General features: G+C 45.7%; 1 protein-coding gene across 2 annotated transcripts in view; it reads left to right on the forward strand.

Annotated features, from left to right (window-relative positions):
* Positions 1-13,336, forward strand: part of LOC124033674 (spondin-1-like) — a 133,375-nt gene extending 120,039 nt beyond the window's left edge. For both annotated transcript variants that reach the window (XM_046345842.1, XM_046345843.1), the window contains exons 9-16: positions 5,025-5,165; positions 6,152-6,227; positions 6,952-7,134; positions 9,388-9,558; positions 10,059-10,226; positions 10,485-10,649; positions 11,539-11,820; positions 12,135-13,336. In XM_046345842.1, the coding sequence (XP_046201798.1) occupies positions 5,025-5,165; positions 6,152-6,227; positions 6,952-7,134; positions 9,388-9,558; positions 10,059-10,226; positions 10,485-10,649; positions 11,539-11,820; positions 12,135-12,298 (1,350 nt within the window). In that variant the 3' untranslated portion in view covers positions 12,299-13,336. The remainder of the gene's footprint in view (positions 1-5,024; positions 5,166-6,151; positions 6,228-6,951; positions 7,135-9,387; positions 9,559-10,058; positions 10,227-10,484; positions 10,650-11,538; positions 11,821-12,134) is intronic.
* The last annotated feature ends 4,399 nt before the right edge of the window (positions 13,337-17,735 follow it).

Genomic DNA, 17,735 nt, shown 5'->3' on the forward strand with positions numbered 1-17,735 from the left:
GAACTTTAAAGAGGAGATGATTCGGGTTTTTGACCGTTCAGTTTTTGGTAGGGAGGCTTCTAGGGCCCTGGCTTCCTTATGCCAAGGTGAACGGTCCATAACGGATTATTCTATTGAGTTTCGCACTCTTGCTGCCTCTAGTGAGTGGAACGAGCCGGCGCTGCTCGCTCGTTTTCTGGAGGGACTCCACGCAGTGGTTAAGGATGAGATTCTCTCCCGGGAGGTTCCTTCAGATGTGGACTCTTTGATTGCTCTCGCCATCCGCATAGAACGACGGGTAGATCTTCGTCACCGGGCTCGTGGAAGAGAGCTCGCATCAACGGTGTTTCCCTGCTCCGCATCGCAACCATCTCCCTCCTCTGGCTTTGAGACTGAGCCCATGCAGCTGGGAGGGATTCGCATCTCGACTAAGGAGAGGGAACGGAGGATCACCAACCGCCTGTGCCTCTATTGCGGAGTTGCTGGACATTTTGTTAATTCATGTCCAGTTAGAGGCCAGAGCCCATCAGTAAGCGGAGGGCTACTGGTGAGCGCTACTACTCAGGTCTCTTCATCTAGATCTTGTACTACTATGTCGGTCCATCTACGCTGGACCGGTTCGGGTGCTACATGCAGTGCCTTGATTGACTCTGGGGCTGAGGGTTGTTTCATGGACGAAGCATGGGTTCGGAAACATAACATTCCTTTCAGACCGTTAGACAAGCCTACGCCCATGTTTGCCTTAGATGGTAGTCATCTCCCCAGTATCAAATTTGAGACACTACCTTTAACTCTCACAGTATCTGGTAACCACAGTGAGACTATTTCTTTTTTGATTTTCCGTTCACCGTTTACACCTGTTGTTTTGGGTCATCCCTGGCTAGTATGTCATAATCCTTCTATTAATTGGTCTAGTAATTCTATCCTATCCTGGAACGTTTCTTGTCATGTGAAGTGTTTAATGTCTGCCATCCCTCCCGTTTCTTCTGTCCCTACTTCTCAGGAGGAACCTGGCGATTTGACAGGAGTGCCGGAGGAATATCATGATCTGCGCACGGTCTTCAGTCGGTCCCGAGCCAACTCCCTTCCTCCTCACCGGTCGTATGATTGTAGTATTGATCTCCTTCCGGGGACCACTCCTCCTCGAGGTAGACTATACTCTCTGTCGGCTCCCGAACGTAAGGCTCTCGAGGATTATTTGTCTGTGTCTCTTGACGCCGGTACCATAGTGCCTTCTTCTTCTCCGGCCGGGGCGGGGTTCTTTTTGTTAAGAAGAAGGACGGTACTCTGCGCCCCTGCGTGGATTATCGAGGGCTGAATGACATAACGGTTAAGAATCGTTATCCGCTTCCCCTTATGTCATCAGCCTTCGAGATTCTGCAGGGAGCCAGGTGCTTTACTAAGTTGGACCTTCGTAACGCTTACCATCTCGTGCGCATCAGAGAGGGGGACGAGTGGAAAACGGCGTTTAACACTCCGTTAGGGCATTTTGAGTACCGGGTTCTGCCGTTCGGTCTCGCCAATGCGCCAGCTGTTTTTCAGGCATTAGTTAATGATGTTCTGAGAGACATGCTGAACATCTTTGTTTTTGTCTATCTTGACGATATCCTGATTTTTTCTCCGTCACTCGAGATTCATGTTCAGCACGTTCGACGTGTTCTACAGCGCCTTTTAGAGAATTGTCTCTACGTAAAGGCTGAGAAGTGCTCTTTTCATGTCTCCTCCGTTACTTTTCTCGGTTCCGTTATTTCCGCTGAAGGCATTCAGATGGATTCCGCTAAGGTCCAAGCTGTCAGTGATTGGCCCGTTCCAAGGTCACGTGTCGAGTTGCAGCGCTTTTTAGGTTTCGCTAATTTCTATCGGCGTTTCATTCGTAATTTCGGTCAAGTTGCTGCCCCTCTCACAGCTCTTACTTCTGTCAAGACGTGTTTTAAGTGGTCCGGTTCCGCCCAGGGAGCTTTTGATCTTCTAAAAGAACGTTTTACGTCCGCTCCTATCCTCGTTACTCCTGACGTCACTAGACAATTCATTGTCGAGGTTGACGCTTCAGAGGTAGGCGTGGGAGCCATTCTATCCCAGCGCTTCCAGTCTGACGATAAGGTTCATCCTTGCGCTTATTTTTCTCATCGCCTGTCGCCATCTGAGCGCAACTATGATGTGGGTAACCGTGAACTGCTCGCCATCCGCTTAGCCCTAGGCGAATGGCGACAGTGGTTGGAGGGGCGACCGTTCCTTTTGTCGTTTGGACAGACCATAAGAACCTTGAGTACATCCGTTCTGCCAAACGACTTAATGCCCGTCAAGCTCGTTGGGCGTTGTTTTTCGCTCGTTTCGAGTTTGCGATTTCTTACCGTCCGGGTAGCAAGAACACCAAGCCTGATGCCTTATCCCGTCTGTTTAGTTCTTCTGTGGCTTCTACTGATCCCGAGGGGATTCTTCCTTATGGGCGTGTTGTCGGGTTAACAGTCTGGGGAATTGAAAGACAGGTTAAGCAAGCACTCACGCACACTGCGTCGCCGCGCGCTTGTCCTAGTAACCTCCTTTTCGTTCCTGTTTCCACTCGTCTGGCTGTTCTTCAGTGGGCTCACTCTGCCAAGTTAGCTGGTCATCCCGGTGTTCGAGGCACTCTTGCGTCTATTCGCCAGCGCTTTTGGTGGCCGACTCAGGAGCGTGACACGCGCCGTTTCGTGGCTGCTTGTTCGGACTGCGCGCAGACTAAGTCGGGTAACTCTCCTCCTGCCGGTCGTCTCAGACCGCTCCCCATTCCTTCTCGACCATGGTCTCACATCGCCTTAGACTTCATTACCGGTCTGCCTTTGTCTGCGGGGAAGACTGTGAGAGCCGCCAATAAACGCAGGATTAAGAGTCCAAGGTATTGTTGCGGCCAGAGAGTGTGGCTTTCCACTCGCAACCTTCCTCTTACGACAGCTTCTCGTAAGTTGACTCCGCGGTTCATTGGTCCGTTCCGTGTCTCCCAGGTCGTCAATCCTGTCGCTGTGCGACTGCTTCTTCCGCGACATCTTCGTCGCGTCCATCCTGTCTTCCATGTCTCCTGTGTTAAGCCCTTTCTTCGCACCCCCGTTCGTCTTCCCTCCCCCTCCCGTCCTTGTCGAGAGCGCACCTATTTACAAGGTACATAAGATCATGGACATGCGTTCTCGGGGACGGGGTCACCAATACTTAGTGGATTGGGAGGGTTACGGTCCTGAGGAGAGGAGTTGGGTTCCGTCTCGGGACGTGCTGGACCGTTCACTCATCGATGATTTCCTCCGTTGCCGCCAGGATTCCTCCTCGAGTGCGCCAGGAGGCGCTCGGTGAGTGGGGGGGTACTGTCATGTTTGTCATTTATTATCATGTCTTGTCCCTGTGCTCCCCATTCTATTCGTTTCCCTCTGCTGGTCTTATTAGGTTCTTTCCCTCTTTCTATCCCTCTCTCTCCCCCTCCCTCTCTCACTCTCTCGCTCTCTCTTCTCTCTATCGTTCCGTTCCTGCTCCCAGCTGTTCCTATTCCCCTAATCATCATTTAGTCTTCCCACACCTGTTCCCGATCCTTCCCCCTGATTAGAGTCCCTATTTCTTCCTTTGTGTTCCGTTCCTGTCCCGTCGGTTCCTTGTTTAGAATTCACCGTGCTGTGATTGTGTATCGCCCTGTCCTGTCGTGTTTTTGCCTTCATCAGATGCTGCGTGTGAGCAGGTGTCTCAGTCAGCTACGGCCTGCGCCTACCCGAAGCGACCTGCAGTCTGTGGCCGCTTCTCCTGTTATTCCCCTCTACAGACTAGAGGATTTCTGTTATTCCCTGTTTGGACATTTCCTGTTAAGGATTCAGGATTTGTCGTTTTCTGTTTGGACTTGAATAAACTCTGTTTCTGTTAAGTCGCTTTTGGGTCCTCTTTCACCAGCATGACAGTACTGTGTGAGCTCACAGACAGACCTATGGCTGATCCCTGGGAGTTCACAGACAGACCTTTGGCTGATCCCTGGGAGTTCACAGACAGACCTTTGGCTGATCCCTGGGAGTTCACAGACAGACCTTTGGCTGATCCCTGGGAGTTCACAGACAGACCTTTGGCTGATCCCTGGGAGTTCACAGACAGACCTTTGGCTGATCCCTGGGAGTTCAGACGAACCTGTTGAACTGTTACTCCCCTGTTTGATTTGGCTCGCCCCACCAATGACCTTACTCATATCAAATGTCTGGAGCCTCAGACCTATTTACAGTGTACTTGGGTGGAAGAAAGAACAAGTTGTACAAGAACTCATGAAATGAGGTTGTAGAGTGTTTTATTATTGAACGGTGTCTATATATTTTAGTGGTCTCTGTTGTTTCAGGAAGCCTGAAGTTGACGTTTGGAGTTGTTAAAACAGCTCCTGGTAACCTCCTGTGGTGTTCTCTCTCACTGTGTGACTCTGCTCTCCACTGGTGTGAAACAGTAGGATGTTTGTAGTGATGTAGCAACCACATTCTGTACATTGTAATGGAGGGTTATACCTGACACATAACATATCAGAAGTTCAAATGTGTGGAAGATGTTGATCACCATAACACAATAGCACTAAACAAAGTTACATGTCAACCCTTTATGTTCAGACTAATGGATGGCTTGTTTTCCAGTGTTGTGCCTTCAGAAGCCCTGTGGCTGTGTTTGCTGTGTTAGCCCCCTGCTAGCAGACGTTTGCTTCAGAATAATGACAACAGTTTCACCACATAACCCCATAACTCACAGTGTCCCTGACCAAGATCTATGGATTCATGTTGCTTTAGTGGATGTGGCTTTGTGACTTGTATAATCTAGGTTTGCCGGTCTTAGGAGGACGTATGTTTTTTGTGCTGGGACGAGACTTTATTATAGATGTGTTGTATACCTCCATAGTGCACATGAAGAGACCTATTGCAACTTTTCAAGGTTATCTGCAAATACATATTTTATCACTGATATCATGACACTGTTCCTCAATACTACAATGGAACACATATTGACATGAAAAGACAGTCAAGTACCTATGTTGACTCTTCATTTGTGTGTGTGTGTGTTCTGACCTCCAGTCTCCCAACAAGCCCACAGTCCCTCAGGAGAAGATCCGCCCCCTGACTAGCCTGGACCACCCCCAGAGCCCCTTCTACGACCCTGAGGGGGGCGCCATCATCCCCGTGGCCAGGGTAGTAGTGGAGCGCATCGCCCGAAAGGTCTGTTCATCCAATCATCTCTCTCCATTTCTTCTGTTCCTTTGGCTGCTATACCTCTCCCACATTTGTTGCCTCAATCCTCTTTCTTTGCTCACTTCACTTCCTACTTCCATCCTCTTTCTGTCTCACACTCCTCTTGTTCTTTCCCTCCAGCTGTCACCAACACAACCTGATTTCATGCGCATCAAGGCATGTTTGAGGTTGGCTCTAAGATCTCGAAGCGGTTACAAACGTTTGATTATGTGCCTGTGTTCATAACGTTGTTTCGGTATACGACTCGAAATGAGAAGGTAAACAAACAGCACAATGGAACATATTGGTGTATTGAACTAGAAATGTCAACTTTAAAGCTTCAGACACTGAGAGGAAGATACATATTTTTCAGTCAGAAGAATGTAGCTTTATTTGAACTCCCTCTGCACTGTTCCAGTGTCTAACTGAAGACGTTGTGGGTCAATGCAGCTGGAGATATAGATGTTAGTTGTATAGGTGCAGTTTGAAGAGAACAGCGAGGTAAATGTCAGTGGACTATAGCATTTACACAGCATCCAACCTGGCAGACTCAACTGGAATCTCTCCATCTACTCTATTATAGACTTTGTCAATCTATTGATCCTCACACACTGAAGCGTGCAGGTACAAGCACACACAGCAACGCCCCCAGCCCCACACACACACCCTAACACTCTGATCGTTTGTCACTTGCCCTAAGCGGACCTCTATTGTTATGACAGCTGAATGCCATTACCAGCATGTCCCCATATCACCTCCCCGTTCGCTAGAAAGACAGAGAACTAAATACGCTAGCTAGATAGCGACAACGTGTGTGTGTATCTGTGAGCTCCAGCAAAGGTGAGAGGATGCATCAGCTGACCTCCCTGTTTACCCCCTTCTTTGTCTGATAGCCGCCAGAGGCAAACGGAGGATCTTATCACAACAGAGTGGTATGTATTCCACAACGCAGGCCTGTGTTTGTCTGTCCGCAGGGAGAGCAGTGCAACGTCGTGCCTGATAACGTGGATGACATTGTGGCTGATATCGCCCAGGAGGAGAAAGAGGAAGGTCTGTGTCTCTTTTTATCTCTCTCTCCCCTCTGTGTCCCTGTATCTCCCCAACTCTGCCAACAAAGGTTCTAACAGAGGAGCGATAAGCAAGAGAGAGGAGAAAGGCATCTCTCTCTCTCTTTCTTTCTTTCTTTCTTTCTCTCTCTCTCACTCTCTCACTCTTTCTTTCTTTCTCTCTCTCGCTCTCTCTCGCTCTCTCTCGCTCTCTCTCGCTCTCTCTCTCTCTCCAGGCATGGGAGATTAGAACCAGAGCTTGAGAAACAGTAGAATGAGTTAACCCAGCTCAGCATAATCGTCCTCCATGTTGCCTTTTCTTTCTCTCTCTCTCATGGGAAAGCTGCACAGATGGAATCATAAGCAGATTTGATCAGTAGTGGCATTTTCAATAAATCAATAAGGCTGCAGTTGAGATTCTTCCAAGTGAATTGTCGCACCTGAACATGTCCCAGGGACATACATGTTTAAATTGATTTGAGTCAGACCAGTGTTTCAATAGCACATCACTTAGTGAGGAGGGGCTTAGGCACTCAACAAACACCTGAGGCAACACATAACTAGTTGAACATTTGTGTTTATGCCCTTCACTCGATGAATGTATTTCTCCTCTCTCTCTCTCTTTCTCGCTCTCTCTCTCTCTAAACCCTCCACTCCTCTGCCACCCTTTCTCCTCTTCCCTCTCTCTCTCTCACTGTCTCTCACGTTCCCACTTTCCCTCCCTCCAGACGACACTCCAGAGACATGCATCTACTCCAACTGGTCTCCCTGGTCAGCCTGCAGCTCAGCCACCTGTGACAAGGGCAAGAGGATGAGACAGAGGATGCTGAAGGCCCAGCTGGACCTCAGTGTACCCTGTCCTCACACCCAGGACTTTGAGCCCTGCATGGGGCCCGGCTGCAGCGACGAGGGTCAGTATGTACCTTTCGAACATAGGTTTACAATACTGTGTTTGCCTCCAGAGCTAAAGCCGATATATTAGCTCAGGGTGCTAATGCAAGTCTTCGTCTCAGGCAATGTTTCTCAACACGTGAACGTGGTTCACCGAACCACCCGCGTATACACAAATTTATATTGACATGAACAGATATACTACAATAAAATCTAGGATACAATCTGGAAATGTGTATTTCTTGTTGCTGTCTTGGTGAACAAACACCCATCTAAAAACAAACTTCAACATCAGACCCTCAAGTCCCTCTAGGAGCTTTATTAGTGTTGACGTCATCTTTGTTAGCATTTCATAGGTTATTGCAAAGAAAACAGGGAAAGATCAAATCTGGTTTAGTGTAGGTCTTTATTGGTGTTGGGTCATCGATAAAGCCCCCAGCTCGTTTGTAGCTCAGACAATAAAGTTGTAGCAGCATAGAGGTGAGAGGGACACTGTGTTTCTGAGACAAGCCTATAAAATGTGTAATGGGCTAAAGCTGCCGGGAGGCCACAGTGGATACTAAGGCTTTATTAAAAGACACATAACAAGTTATGAGAATACACACAGCGGCGTCACGCCTTTGCTGCTTGCAATGAAACACTAATGAATAATAAAATGTGTGTGTGTGTGTGTGTGTGTGTGTGTGTGTGTGTGTGTGTGTGTGTGTGTGTGTGTGTGTGTGTGTGTGTGTGTGTGTGTGTGTGTGTGTGTGTGTGTGTGTGTGTGTGTGTGTGTGTGTGTGTGTGTGTGTGTGTGTATGCATCATTCTGTGTTTGAGTGCATGTGCGTGTACACGCACACACACGCACACACGCGGGCTTTTACTCTCGGCTCTTATTCATGATTTGCTTATTATTAATGATTCATTGATGATTTGCTCATCTTATTAATGATGAGCTTCTTTATAGAGCAGAGTTTAATGAGTCTTTCAGTCTGGAGAGGGAGGGTTTAGATATAAATCCATGTGAGTCTCACCCAGAACAACTCTTATCCTCCCTCCCTCCCACCTGAACATAATGCAACAACAGCAGCGGGTTGTTATTAATGAGGAGAAACTTGTCTGTTGCATAAATGTGTTCACAGCTCATGCATTTTCAAAGCTGTAGGGTAACACTGTAGGTACAGGCATACTGGTACAAGCTGTTGGGTAACACTGTGGGTACAGGCATACTGGTACAAGCTCTTGGGTAACACTTTGGGTACAGGCATACTGGTACAAGCTCTTGGGTAACACTTTGGGTACAGGCATACTGGTACAAGCTCTTGGGTGACACTTTGGGTACAGGCATACTGGTACAAGCTCTTGGGTAACACTTTGGGTACAGGCATACTGGTACAAGCTCTTGGGTAACACTTTGGGTACAGGCATACTGGTACAAGCTCTTGGGTAACACTTTGGGTACAGGCATACTGGTACAAGCTCTTGGGAAACACTTTGGGTACAGGCATACTGGTACAAGCTCTTTTAATGGCCATGAGCTGACATAGATGCTCATAGTCTCCTATTGTCTTGTTATGATAAATGAGACTGTCATGTTTTGTCTTATATTGTCTTGTCATTTTGCTTTTCCTTCTGTTCGTTTTCCCCCTGCTGGTCTTTTTAGGTTCGTTCCCCTTTTTCTCTCTCCCTCTCTCTCTCTCTTCTCTCTATCGTTCCGTTCCTGCTCCCAGCTGTTCCTATTCCCCTAATCAATCATTTAGTCTTCCCACACCTGTTCCCTATCTTTTCCCCTGATTAGAGTCCCTATTTCTCCCCTTGTTTTCCGTTTCTGTCCTGTCGGATCCTTGTCTATTGTTCACCGTGCTGTGTCTTTGTATCGCCCTGTCGTGTCGTGTTTCCCTCAGATGCTGCGTGGTGAGCAGGTGTCTGAGTCTGCTACGGTCAAGTGCCTTCCCGAGGCAACCTGCAGTTTATTATCGAGTCTCCAGTCAGTTCTCGTGATTACGAGTGAAATTGTTTTTATGCTTTATTTACCGCTCCGATTTGTCTAGGAGTATTGCTATTTCCTTAAACTGGATTAAAGACTCTGTTTTCGCCAAGTCGCTTTTGGGTCCTCATTCACCTGCATAACAGAGACTAACAGAAGGTCCCATGATGTATATGCATTATACACTGGTTGATTATATAAAGTATGATGTGGCTACTAACACTGTTAAGGACATTAAAATCCTGAATGCAACTCAAATGCCATAACTGACTGTGACCTTCTGCACTTTGCCCCCGACCTCTCAGAAGGGTCTACCTGCACGATGTCAGAGTGGATCACCTGGTCTCCGTGCAGCATGTCATGTGGGATGGGCCTGCGGTCCAGGGAACGCTACGTCAAGCAGTTCCCTGACGATGGCTCTGTGTGTACCTTGCCTACTGAGGAGAACGAGAAGTGTATTGTGAACGAGGAATGCAGTGAGTAACTTTCACCCCTGAAATCAATGGTTCACAAAGTCACTTATCACAAACATTGCTGCATTTAGCAAAGTTTTCTTTTAATCAGGTAAAATAACATTTTCCGAGGTATAGGAAACTTTTGATTAATCTGTGTATGCGCTTTCATATAAACAAATCTATGTATTTCTAGGCTGTAGATAAATGAGGCTCATTGTGTGCATCAATTCTCAGTGGAAGAGCATCTGCTAAATTATTCAAATGTACTGTTCAAACTATTAGGATGATGTATAATTATGCCTGATTACAGGACAAAGTAATGCATATGTGGATTAAGTTCTGTCTCTCCCATTGAACACACCCACTCCCCTTCTCTTCCTCTCCCCCACCTCCCTCCTCTTCCCTCTCCCTTTCTCATTCCCTCCTCCTCTTCCCTTCCCCCTCCCTTTCTCATTCCCTCCTCCTCTTCCCTTCCCCCTCTCTGCCTTTTCCCCTCTTAACTGTCTGATCCCTCTCTTTAGCACCCAACAGTTGTCTGGTGACAGAGTGGGGTGAGTGGGACTCCTGCAGTGCCACCTGTGGGCTGGGTATGAAGAGAAGGGAACGCATGGTGAAGATGCCTCCCCCAGACGGCTCCATCTGTGGGGCTGAGGTGCTGGAGGTGGAGAAGTGCATGATGCCAGAGTGTCGTGAGTAACACACACACACACACTCCCGCACACAAACTCCCGCACACACAGTCCCGCACACACACTCACACAGTCACACACAGATAAGCATATGCAGGCTTATACAAACAAACACACACATGCACACACACGCTCATCTGTACACACACATGAACACTTGTACACACGTACGCACACACTATCACTCACACACCACAACAAATGCCAACCAGATGAAATCGGATAGACACTGATTTTGTGTGTGTCCTGTGTGCACAGACACCATCCCCTGTATGCTGTCTCCGTGGTCTGACTGGAGTGACTGCAGTGTGACGTGTGGGAAAGGCATGCGGACGAGGCAGCGCATGCTCAAGTCTCCTGTGGAGCTGGGAGAGTGTACAGAGGACCTGGAGCAGGTGGAGAAGTGTATGCTGCCAGAGTGTCGTAAGGAACATTCACACACACGCACACACACACACACACACATTGGAGTGAATCTACTTTCTTCATGTGTGGACACACCAACTGAAACAGTACTTCACATGTGTAGTTCATAATAATGCTGATTATTATTTTCATTGTGCAACCGAGCATCCATCTGCTTATAATACACTCTCTATCATATCCACATGCACACACACACACGCCACAAACACACTTATAACACACTTGGCTTGTTATTGTGTACACATCTTTATGTCATCTGCGTTAGGAGTGCCCATAGTCTCATCTCCAGCCCAAACTCTCCCAGATAGGGTTATCGTGAGAATACCCTGGTGGAGTATTAGCAGGTTTATATGAGAGGGAACATTGGAACCCAGAAGTGCCCATGTGCTCTCACATTTAAGCCTGACTTAATAGGTTATATATATATTCTAGTCAGGTACGAGACTGGCAGACACATTACCATAGGAAAATACTCTCTTTCTCCTCTCCTTTCTGCTGTTCCCTAGAAAATGAGGGAGCTAATTTAAGGGCTCTATTGTGAAGAATGGGATTAAAAGTCAGAAATAACCAACTTTAACTTTGGCAGACGTCATTGTATTGGGGTGAAAAAGCTTGTTAACTGGTCTTCCTTCAGTCTTAGTGAGGGGATAAAGCTGGCCGTATTATTCTGGCCAGCCCTAATCATCCTTGCAGTTCGTAAGAATGTTCTCGTTATGGACATAAGTCCGAGAATTTGTTTCCAGGGGATTCATATTGTGTTATGTTTAGAAAAAGGAACACTAATGCAAAGTCATGACGTGTATCTTCAAGATTTCATCCCATATTAACTCTTCACCTTTCTTACTCCACCCTTTCCCCCTCTCTCTCTCTCTCTCTCTCTCTACAGCAACAGACTGTATGGTGTCAGAGTGGACGGAGTGGTCTGAGTGCAACAAATCCTGTGGTAAAGGTCACATGATCAGGACACGCATAGTGAAGCTGGAGCCTCAGTTCGGAGGGGACTCGTGTCCCGAGACTGTACAGAGGAAGAAGTGTAAGATCAGGAAGTGTAACCGCGGCGGTGGCCAGGGACAGGTCAACAGCGACGAGAAGAAACGACGCAAGGAGGCGAGGGAGAAGAGGAGGAGCAAACAGGGGGAGGAGACCACGTCGACCGCTGAACACCCAGGTTGGTGGGACTCCACTCTGACCAGATTCTTTTAATCAGCGTATGCGTACTTCTTTTGACCTTCCCCCGATTAAGATAAACAGAGTAATGTGTTTACATGACTATTGTATAATCTACCTACTGCCATGATCAGTTTCATATTGCATTATTAGTGTGCATGTAAATGTACTCATAGAAAACTAAATCACAGTCAGTTTTGATAGTCATTATCTTCAATATGATATTTGCTATTATTTAACAAGGAACACATTTCCATGAAAATGTATAAAATGTCTTTCTCCATGCCTTCTCTCTTTCTCTTTCTCTCTGGTCAGGCTGTAAGATGAGGCCATGGTCCAGCTGGACGGACTGTACCAAGCTGTGTGGCGGGGGGATTCAGGAGCGGCTCATGACAGCCAAGAGAAGGCTTAAGAGCGCCCAGCTCCCCAGCTGCAAGGACAGGAAGGAGATCCGAGCGTGTAACGTGCACCCCTGCTAGATGGACCAAGTTGGGCGGGACTGGATGGGATGGGTACGGAGTGGGTGGAGGTTGCCCATAAACACTGGTGTGAGCTCAGTTGTTTTCCCCTCTGACAGTTCAGATTAGGTTTGGGGATTGTAAGCTGATCCTAGATCTGTGCCTATGGGCAACTTGGTTATGTGACGGAGCGTGAGGTGGCATAGTGTCACTCAATGATCCAATGCACTCTGTTTAGGACTGGCACGGACCTTAATATCTCTTGGTTTAATCCAGGCCTGAGTCTGAAGATTTTAGATTGGGGAAGGTACACTGGTTCTGTATACACCTCTAGTCAGAGTTTGGAAAGGGTTTAGCAAATTCTGAAATGACCCATCCTTCAAGGTCAAAGGTCATGTGTTATTTTACAAGAAGGAAGGAAGGAATTCCTTTGGTCTCTTCTCGAGCCTAAAACAAACAGCCATTTCGAGAGAGGATCTAGGCTTCCCCAAATAACGCCTAGCCTCTGATGAACCTGACTGATTTTCCTCTGTTCGTAAATTAACTAGCTCTGTTACATATAGGATTCTTCTGCAAGATTACTGTAAACTTGTTGTGGTATAATATTCTTGAATAATGATAATGTTGAAAACACCAATTGATTTAATAAGCGATAGTACTGTTAGGCTATATCCTGTAGTATCCTCTTTGGTAGTGTATATTATCCCAGAACTTAAAGCACAGTTATCCAGCCATTCCAGCATTTTATAATCCTTCAGAAAAAAAATATGTTTCTAGGATCAAGAAATCTCCTGTATGACTTTTTACTCAGCTGTACTACTGTTCATGTAGACACACCGCAACAGAAATCTCTATGATTTTGTGCATTGTTATTATAAGATCATTTTTTACATTTTTTTGCTGTGGATGTTTTGATAGGAATATCACCCAATAGTCTTACCAAAGTCTTGTGTAGGTGTTTTTTACATGTCTTTTACTTCTCTTTTTTCTCTGCTCCTCTAACATATTAATATTTTGGAATATATCACCTTTACAATAAAAATAAATGTTAAAAATTGTCATACGGATGTTTATTATTCTTTGAATACCATTTATATTGAGGTAAAGGTATTATATTACGTTGAGGTCCATATTCATGCCAGGGTTTACATACCATACATAAACCAGTGCACTTCATACTCTTGGCCACTAGATGGAGACTATAAGCTGATTAGAAGTTAGTTCCTTTTCATTTTTTTTTCCCACCTTTATTTAACTAGGTAGGCTTGTTGAGAACAAGTTCTCATTTACAATTGCGACCTGGCCAAGATAAAGCAAAGCAGTTCAACACATACAACAACACAGAGTTACACATGGAATACATTTACATTTAAGTCATTTAGCAGACGCTCTTATCCAGAGCGACTTACAAATTGGTGCGTTCACCTTATGACATCCAGTGGAGCAGCCACTTTACAATAGTGCATCTAAATATTTTAAGGGGGGGGGGGGGGGGGGTGAGAAGGATTACTTTATCCTATCCTAGGTATTCCTTAAAGAAGTGGGGTTTCAGGTGTCTCCGGAAGGTGGTGATTGACTCCGCTGTCCTGGCGTCGTGAGGGAGTTTGTTCCACCATTGGGGGGCCAGAGCAGCGAACAGTTGAATAAACAAACATAGTCAATAATACAGTAGAAAAAGTCTATATACAGTGTGTGCAAATGAGGTAAGATAAGGGCGGTAAAGGCAATAAATAGGCAATGGTGGCGAAGTAATTACAATATACCTATTAAACATTGGAGTGATAGATGTGCAGAAGATGAATGTGCAAGTAGAGATACTGGGGTGCAAAGGAACAAGATAAATAAATAAATACAGTATGAGGATGACGTAGTTGGATGGGCTATTTACAGGTGGGCTACGTGCAGTGATCTGTGAGCTACTCTGACAGCTGGTGCTTAAAGCTAGTGAGGGAGATATGAGTCTCCAGCTTCAGTGATTTTTGCAGTTCGTTCCAGTCATTGGCAGCAGAGAACTGGAAGGAAAGGCGGCCAAATGAGGAATTGGCTTTGGGGGTGACCAGAGAGATATATTTGCTGGAGCGTGTGCTACGGGTGGGTGCTGCTATGGTGACCAGTGAGCTGAGATAAGGCGGGGCTTTACCTAGCAAAGACTTGTAGATGACCTGGAGCCAGTGGGATTTGGTGACAAAACAGATGGCACTGTGATAGACTGCATACAATTTGTTGAGTAGAGTGTTGGAGGCTATTTTGTAGATGACATTGCCGAAGTCGAGGATCGGTAGGATAATCAGTTTTACGAGAGTATGTTTGACAGGTAGAGTCAGTAAACCAGTAGGTGCCCATCTAAGCCTGTGCCATTTCAATACACTTTGGTCATACATAATACTGTAACAGCATACTTGTCTATCATGACCCATTTTTCTCAACCCATAACCAGAGATATGTGAGTGTCTAGGCAGGGAGCTGCATAAGCAGCACAGTAACACTGGTCTGCAAAAGGATGTGTGATGCAGTACATACACACATTGACCAGACGGTGGCAGAAGATACCTATTTAGTGTTGAGCCTTGAGGTGTTGAGGGTTTTATTTCTTTAGACTTCAGGCAACACCGTGATTAGTACTGAGTGTGTGTAAAAGTCCACATATTAGGCCATTTCACTCTGTCAGAAATGTATGGAAATCCAACATCAGTCTCATACAGTGAGACATGTATCCAAACATTAGGAAACGCTGTAGATATAAATGTCATGAATAGAGCTGACATGATTCCTTATTATACATGTCAGAGAGGCATGTTTGTTCTACATGCTATATTTCTGCATGCTATCTGAAAGTTGCACAACGATGTGTCTTGCTGAATGCACCCAGGTTGCTCATAGTCTGAGCTTGTCTTCTAAAGATATTCACAGTGACACAATCAGGGACAGTTAGTTGCCAGCTTTGCTCATTAAAGCAACATGCTTTGGTTTCAATTGGTGTTTCCATTAAGTAGTATTTCCCTTAAACCAAGCAGAAGTAAAGAGAGGGGAAATAAGTGAACAGAGATGTCATCCACTGGCAGCCATCTTGAAGAAATGAGTCAGACTGATTTAAATCAACCTTTGACAGCCTGGGGGATATGATGGTGTCCTATGGGTGGTGGACTTCAGAGGGAAAAGGTGAATAATGCAACACAAACACACTTTACAAAGATATACACAATGTCATTGCCATAACAACCACACATTTGGTTCACACTGCAGCTTTGGGAGTCTTCCAACATGAATTGTCAAGGTGATATTTGCTGACATATACACTAAATATCCATGGTGATAGTGGCTAAATGGGAGAAGAGAGATGTGAAATAAAGAGTTGAATAAGATCGTTGTTGCCGTCTTTGTACTCAGATGAGTGATGCTGTTGATGTGTGAGTGTGCGTGCGTGTTTGCATGTGTGTGTGAGTGAGTGAGAATGCAGCACACGGCGACTCGCCTCAAAGCGCTGCCCCCAGACCTCATCAGGCCTCGTTTTTTGCATTCACTGTTGCCACAGCAACCACTCACAGCAGATCATAAGCAGCTCTCCAGGACTCGCCACTGCGGGCCTATTTGAAACGTTGCCCACAGTAAATAAGGGCGGTGCTACAGCTTTACACACACAGACTGGGGGCAGTGCAGTGGTCGACTGTGTGGGAGTGTTCCAGAGTGCCCACAAGGCATCTGTCAACATGAACTGTCTCTTCTCTGACAGAGGGCCGGCTTTCTTGCCTCTCTCCACCTTCTCTCCCTGTTGGCAACAAGGCAGGATAGGTGGGCTCAAAATAGATGTGATGTCTACCTCTCTATCTCAGACTGCCTTTAGGCTACTGCTGCTGAGATCTCAAGTCGACTGATGAAAAACCTTGAGTCCAATGAGAAGTATTGCTTCGGTATGTGAAGTGCTCTGTGGTATAAACATTGATAAAGCCACTAGTAGGAAGGAAAAGCCTACTTTGTGCTGCAATGGCACTGCATAATGTATGGTGAGACTCTATACATTCCTCTGCATTGAAAATCACTCTTATTGACTTACGATGTAAAATCACTGTGCATAGTGTGAAATTTTGCATGAATAGTTTTACATTTATATTAACAGTAGAGACTGAAAAAGTCATGTGGAAATGGAGCTGGAAGAAACAAAATAGTAAATCCGCCCTAACATCATGATGCTGTACTGTAATTGATGACTTATGGTGATATATCATCCCAGAGTAATCTAAAACATTCATTATGAGACATTTAATATGAAATACACATCTTCCCCGGGGTCTTTTGGTGTTATTTGAAAAGTAATTGTGCGCATTGAGATTCAGGCAATAAAGTGTTTTGGTCCTGCATCTGTTTTCAGTGTCTTTCTGAAAACACATCTAAATAAACCCAATACTTGTTTTAAAACACAGCAGGTGGCTGCTTGTACATATGGAGCTTGTACAATTCTTGATATGGAGTCAGTCCGAAAATGGCAAAAGCCCTAGAGCTGAAAGCAATAACTGTTGCTATAGGAGCTGTGATAACACATTGTGATATGGTTTTATTTAACTACCACACAAAGGGGAACCTAGTTGATAAGCAATGGAATTCCAATTTGGCCAATTGCATTATGCAAATGTTGCATGCTTTGAGTGAATATTCATGTGAATACTAATTTATGCCCAAACATGGATATTCTTATTGGGTACTTGTATGAGCTCTGGTCAAATATATCAAATGACTGGAAACCTAATATTACAGGTATTTTACAGTATAAGCACCTTACACCCTCTCATTTGGCAAATGTTTATTTTCTTTCATTCTCATTTAAAGGGTGTCTGAATTCTCTTTTTAGCTGCAGTGATCAGAATGGCTAGAGCTGCAGAAGCAGGGCATGGAAAGGGTTAACCACATACACATCTCAGTCTAGTGTGTCTAAAAGGAGAGATGTGTCTCTGAGATAATTGTCCTGTGATCTGCCTCACAGGACAATCAGCCCACTCACTGACAGACCGCTGACAGACCGCCGACAGACCGCCGACAGACCGCCGACAGACCGCCGACAGACCGCCGACAGACCGCAAGAGGAAAGAGAAAGAAAATAAAAATAAAATAAAAAAACAATAACTTGATTTTCAATTTTCAAACTGCATTGGGAAATACTGCAGCTCCTTCCTTCCTTGCCTGGCCAGGCTCTCTATCCGTCTGGACAAGGAGTCAGAGGAAATATAACATTTCATAAACCAATAAGCCAGGGTAGTAAAAATCAATATGAAGACCAGACCTTTGGAAGCTCTTTTCCACAAATGTATAGACCTCAATTGGGCTCCATGGCAGCGATATAGTCATATCGGGAGGGGAGGTGATGGTGGGGAGTACGGACTCCTGCTGTTCATATGAATATTTTTGCATATGAAGAGTGATATGTGGCATGGCAGAACAGGTCCGATGTCTATAGACTGGCACAGAA

This window comes from Oncorhynchus gorbuscha, linkage group LG04 (assembly GCF_021184085.1).
Source record: "Oncorhynchus gorbuscha isolate QuinsamMale2020 ecotype Even-year linkage group LG04, OgorEven_v1.0, whole genome shotgun sequence".
In the NCBI taxonomy this organism is placed as follows: Eukaryota; Metazoa; Chordata; class Actinopteri; order Salmoniformes; family Salmonidae; genus Oncorhynchus; species Oncorhynchus gorbuscha.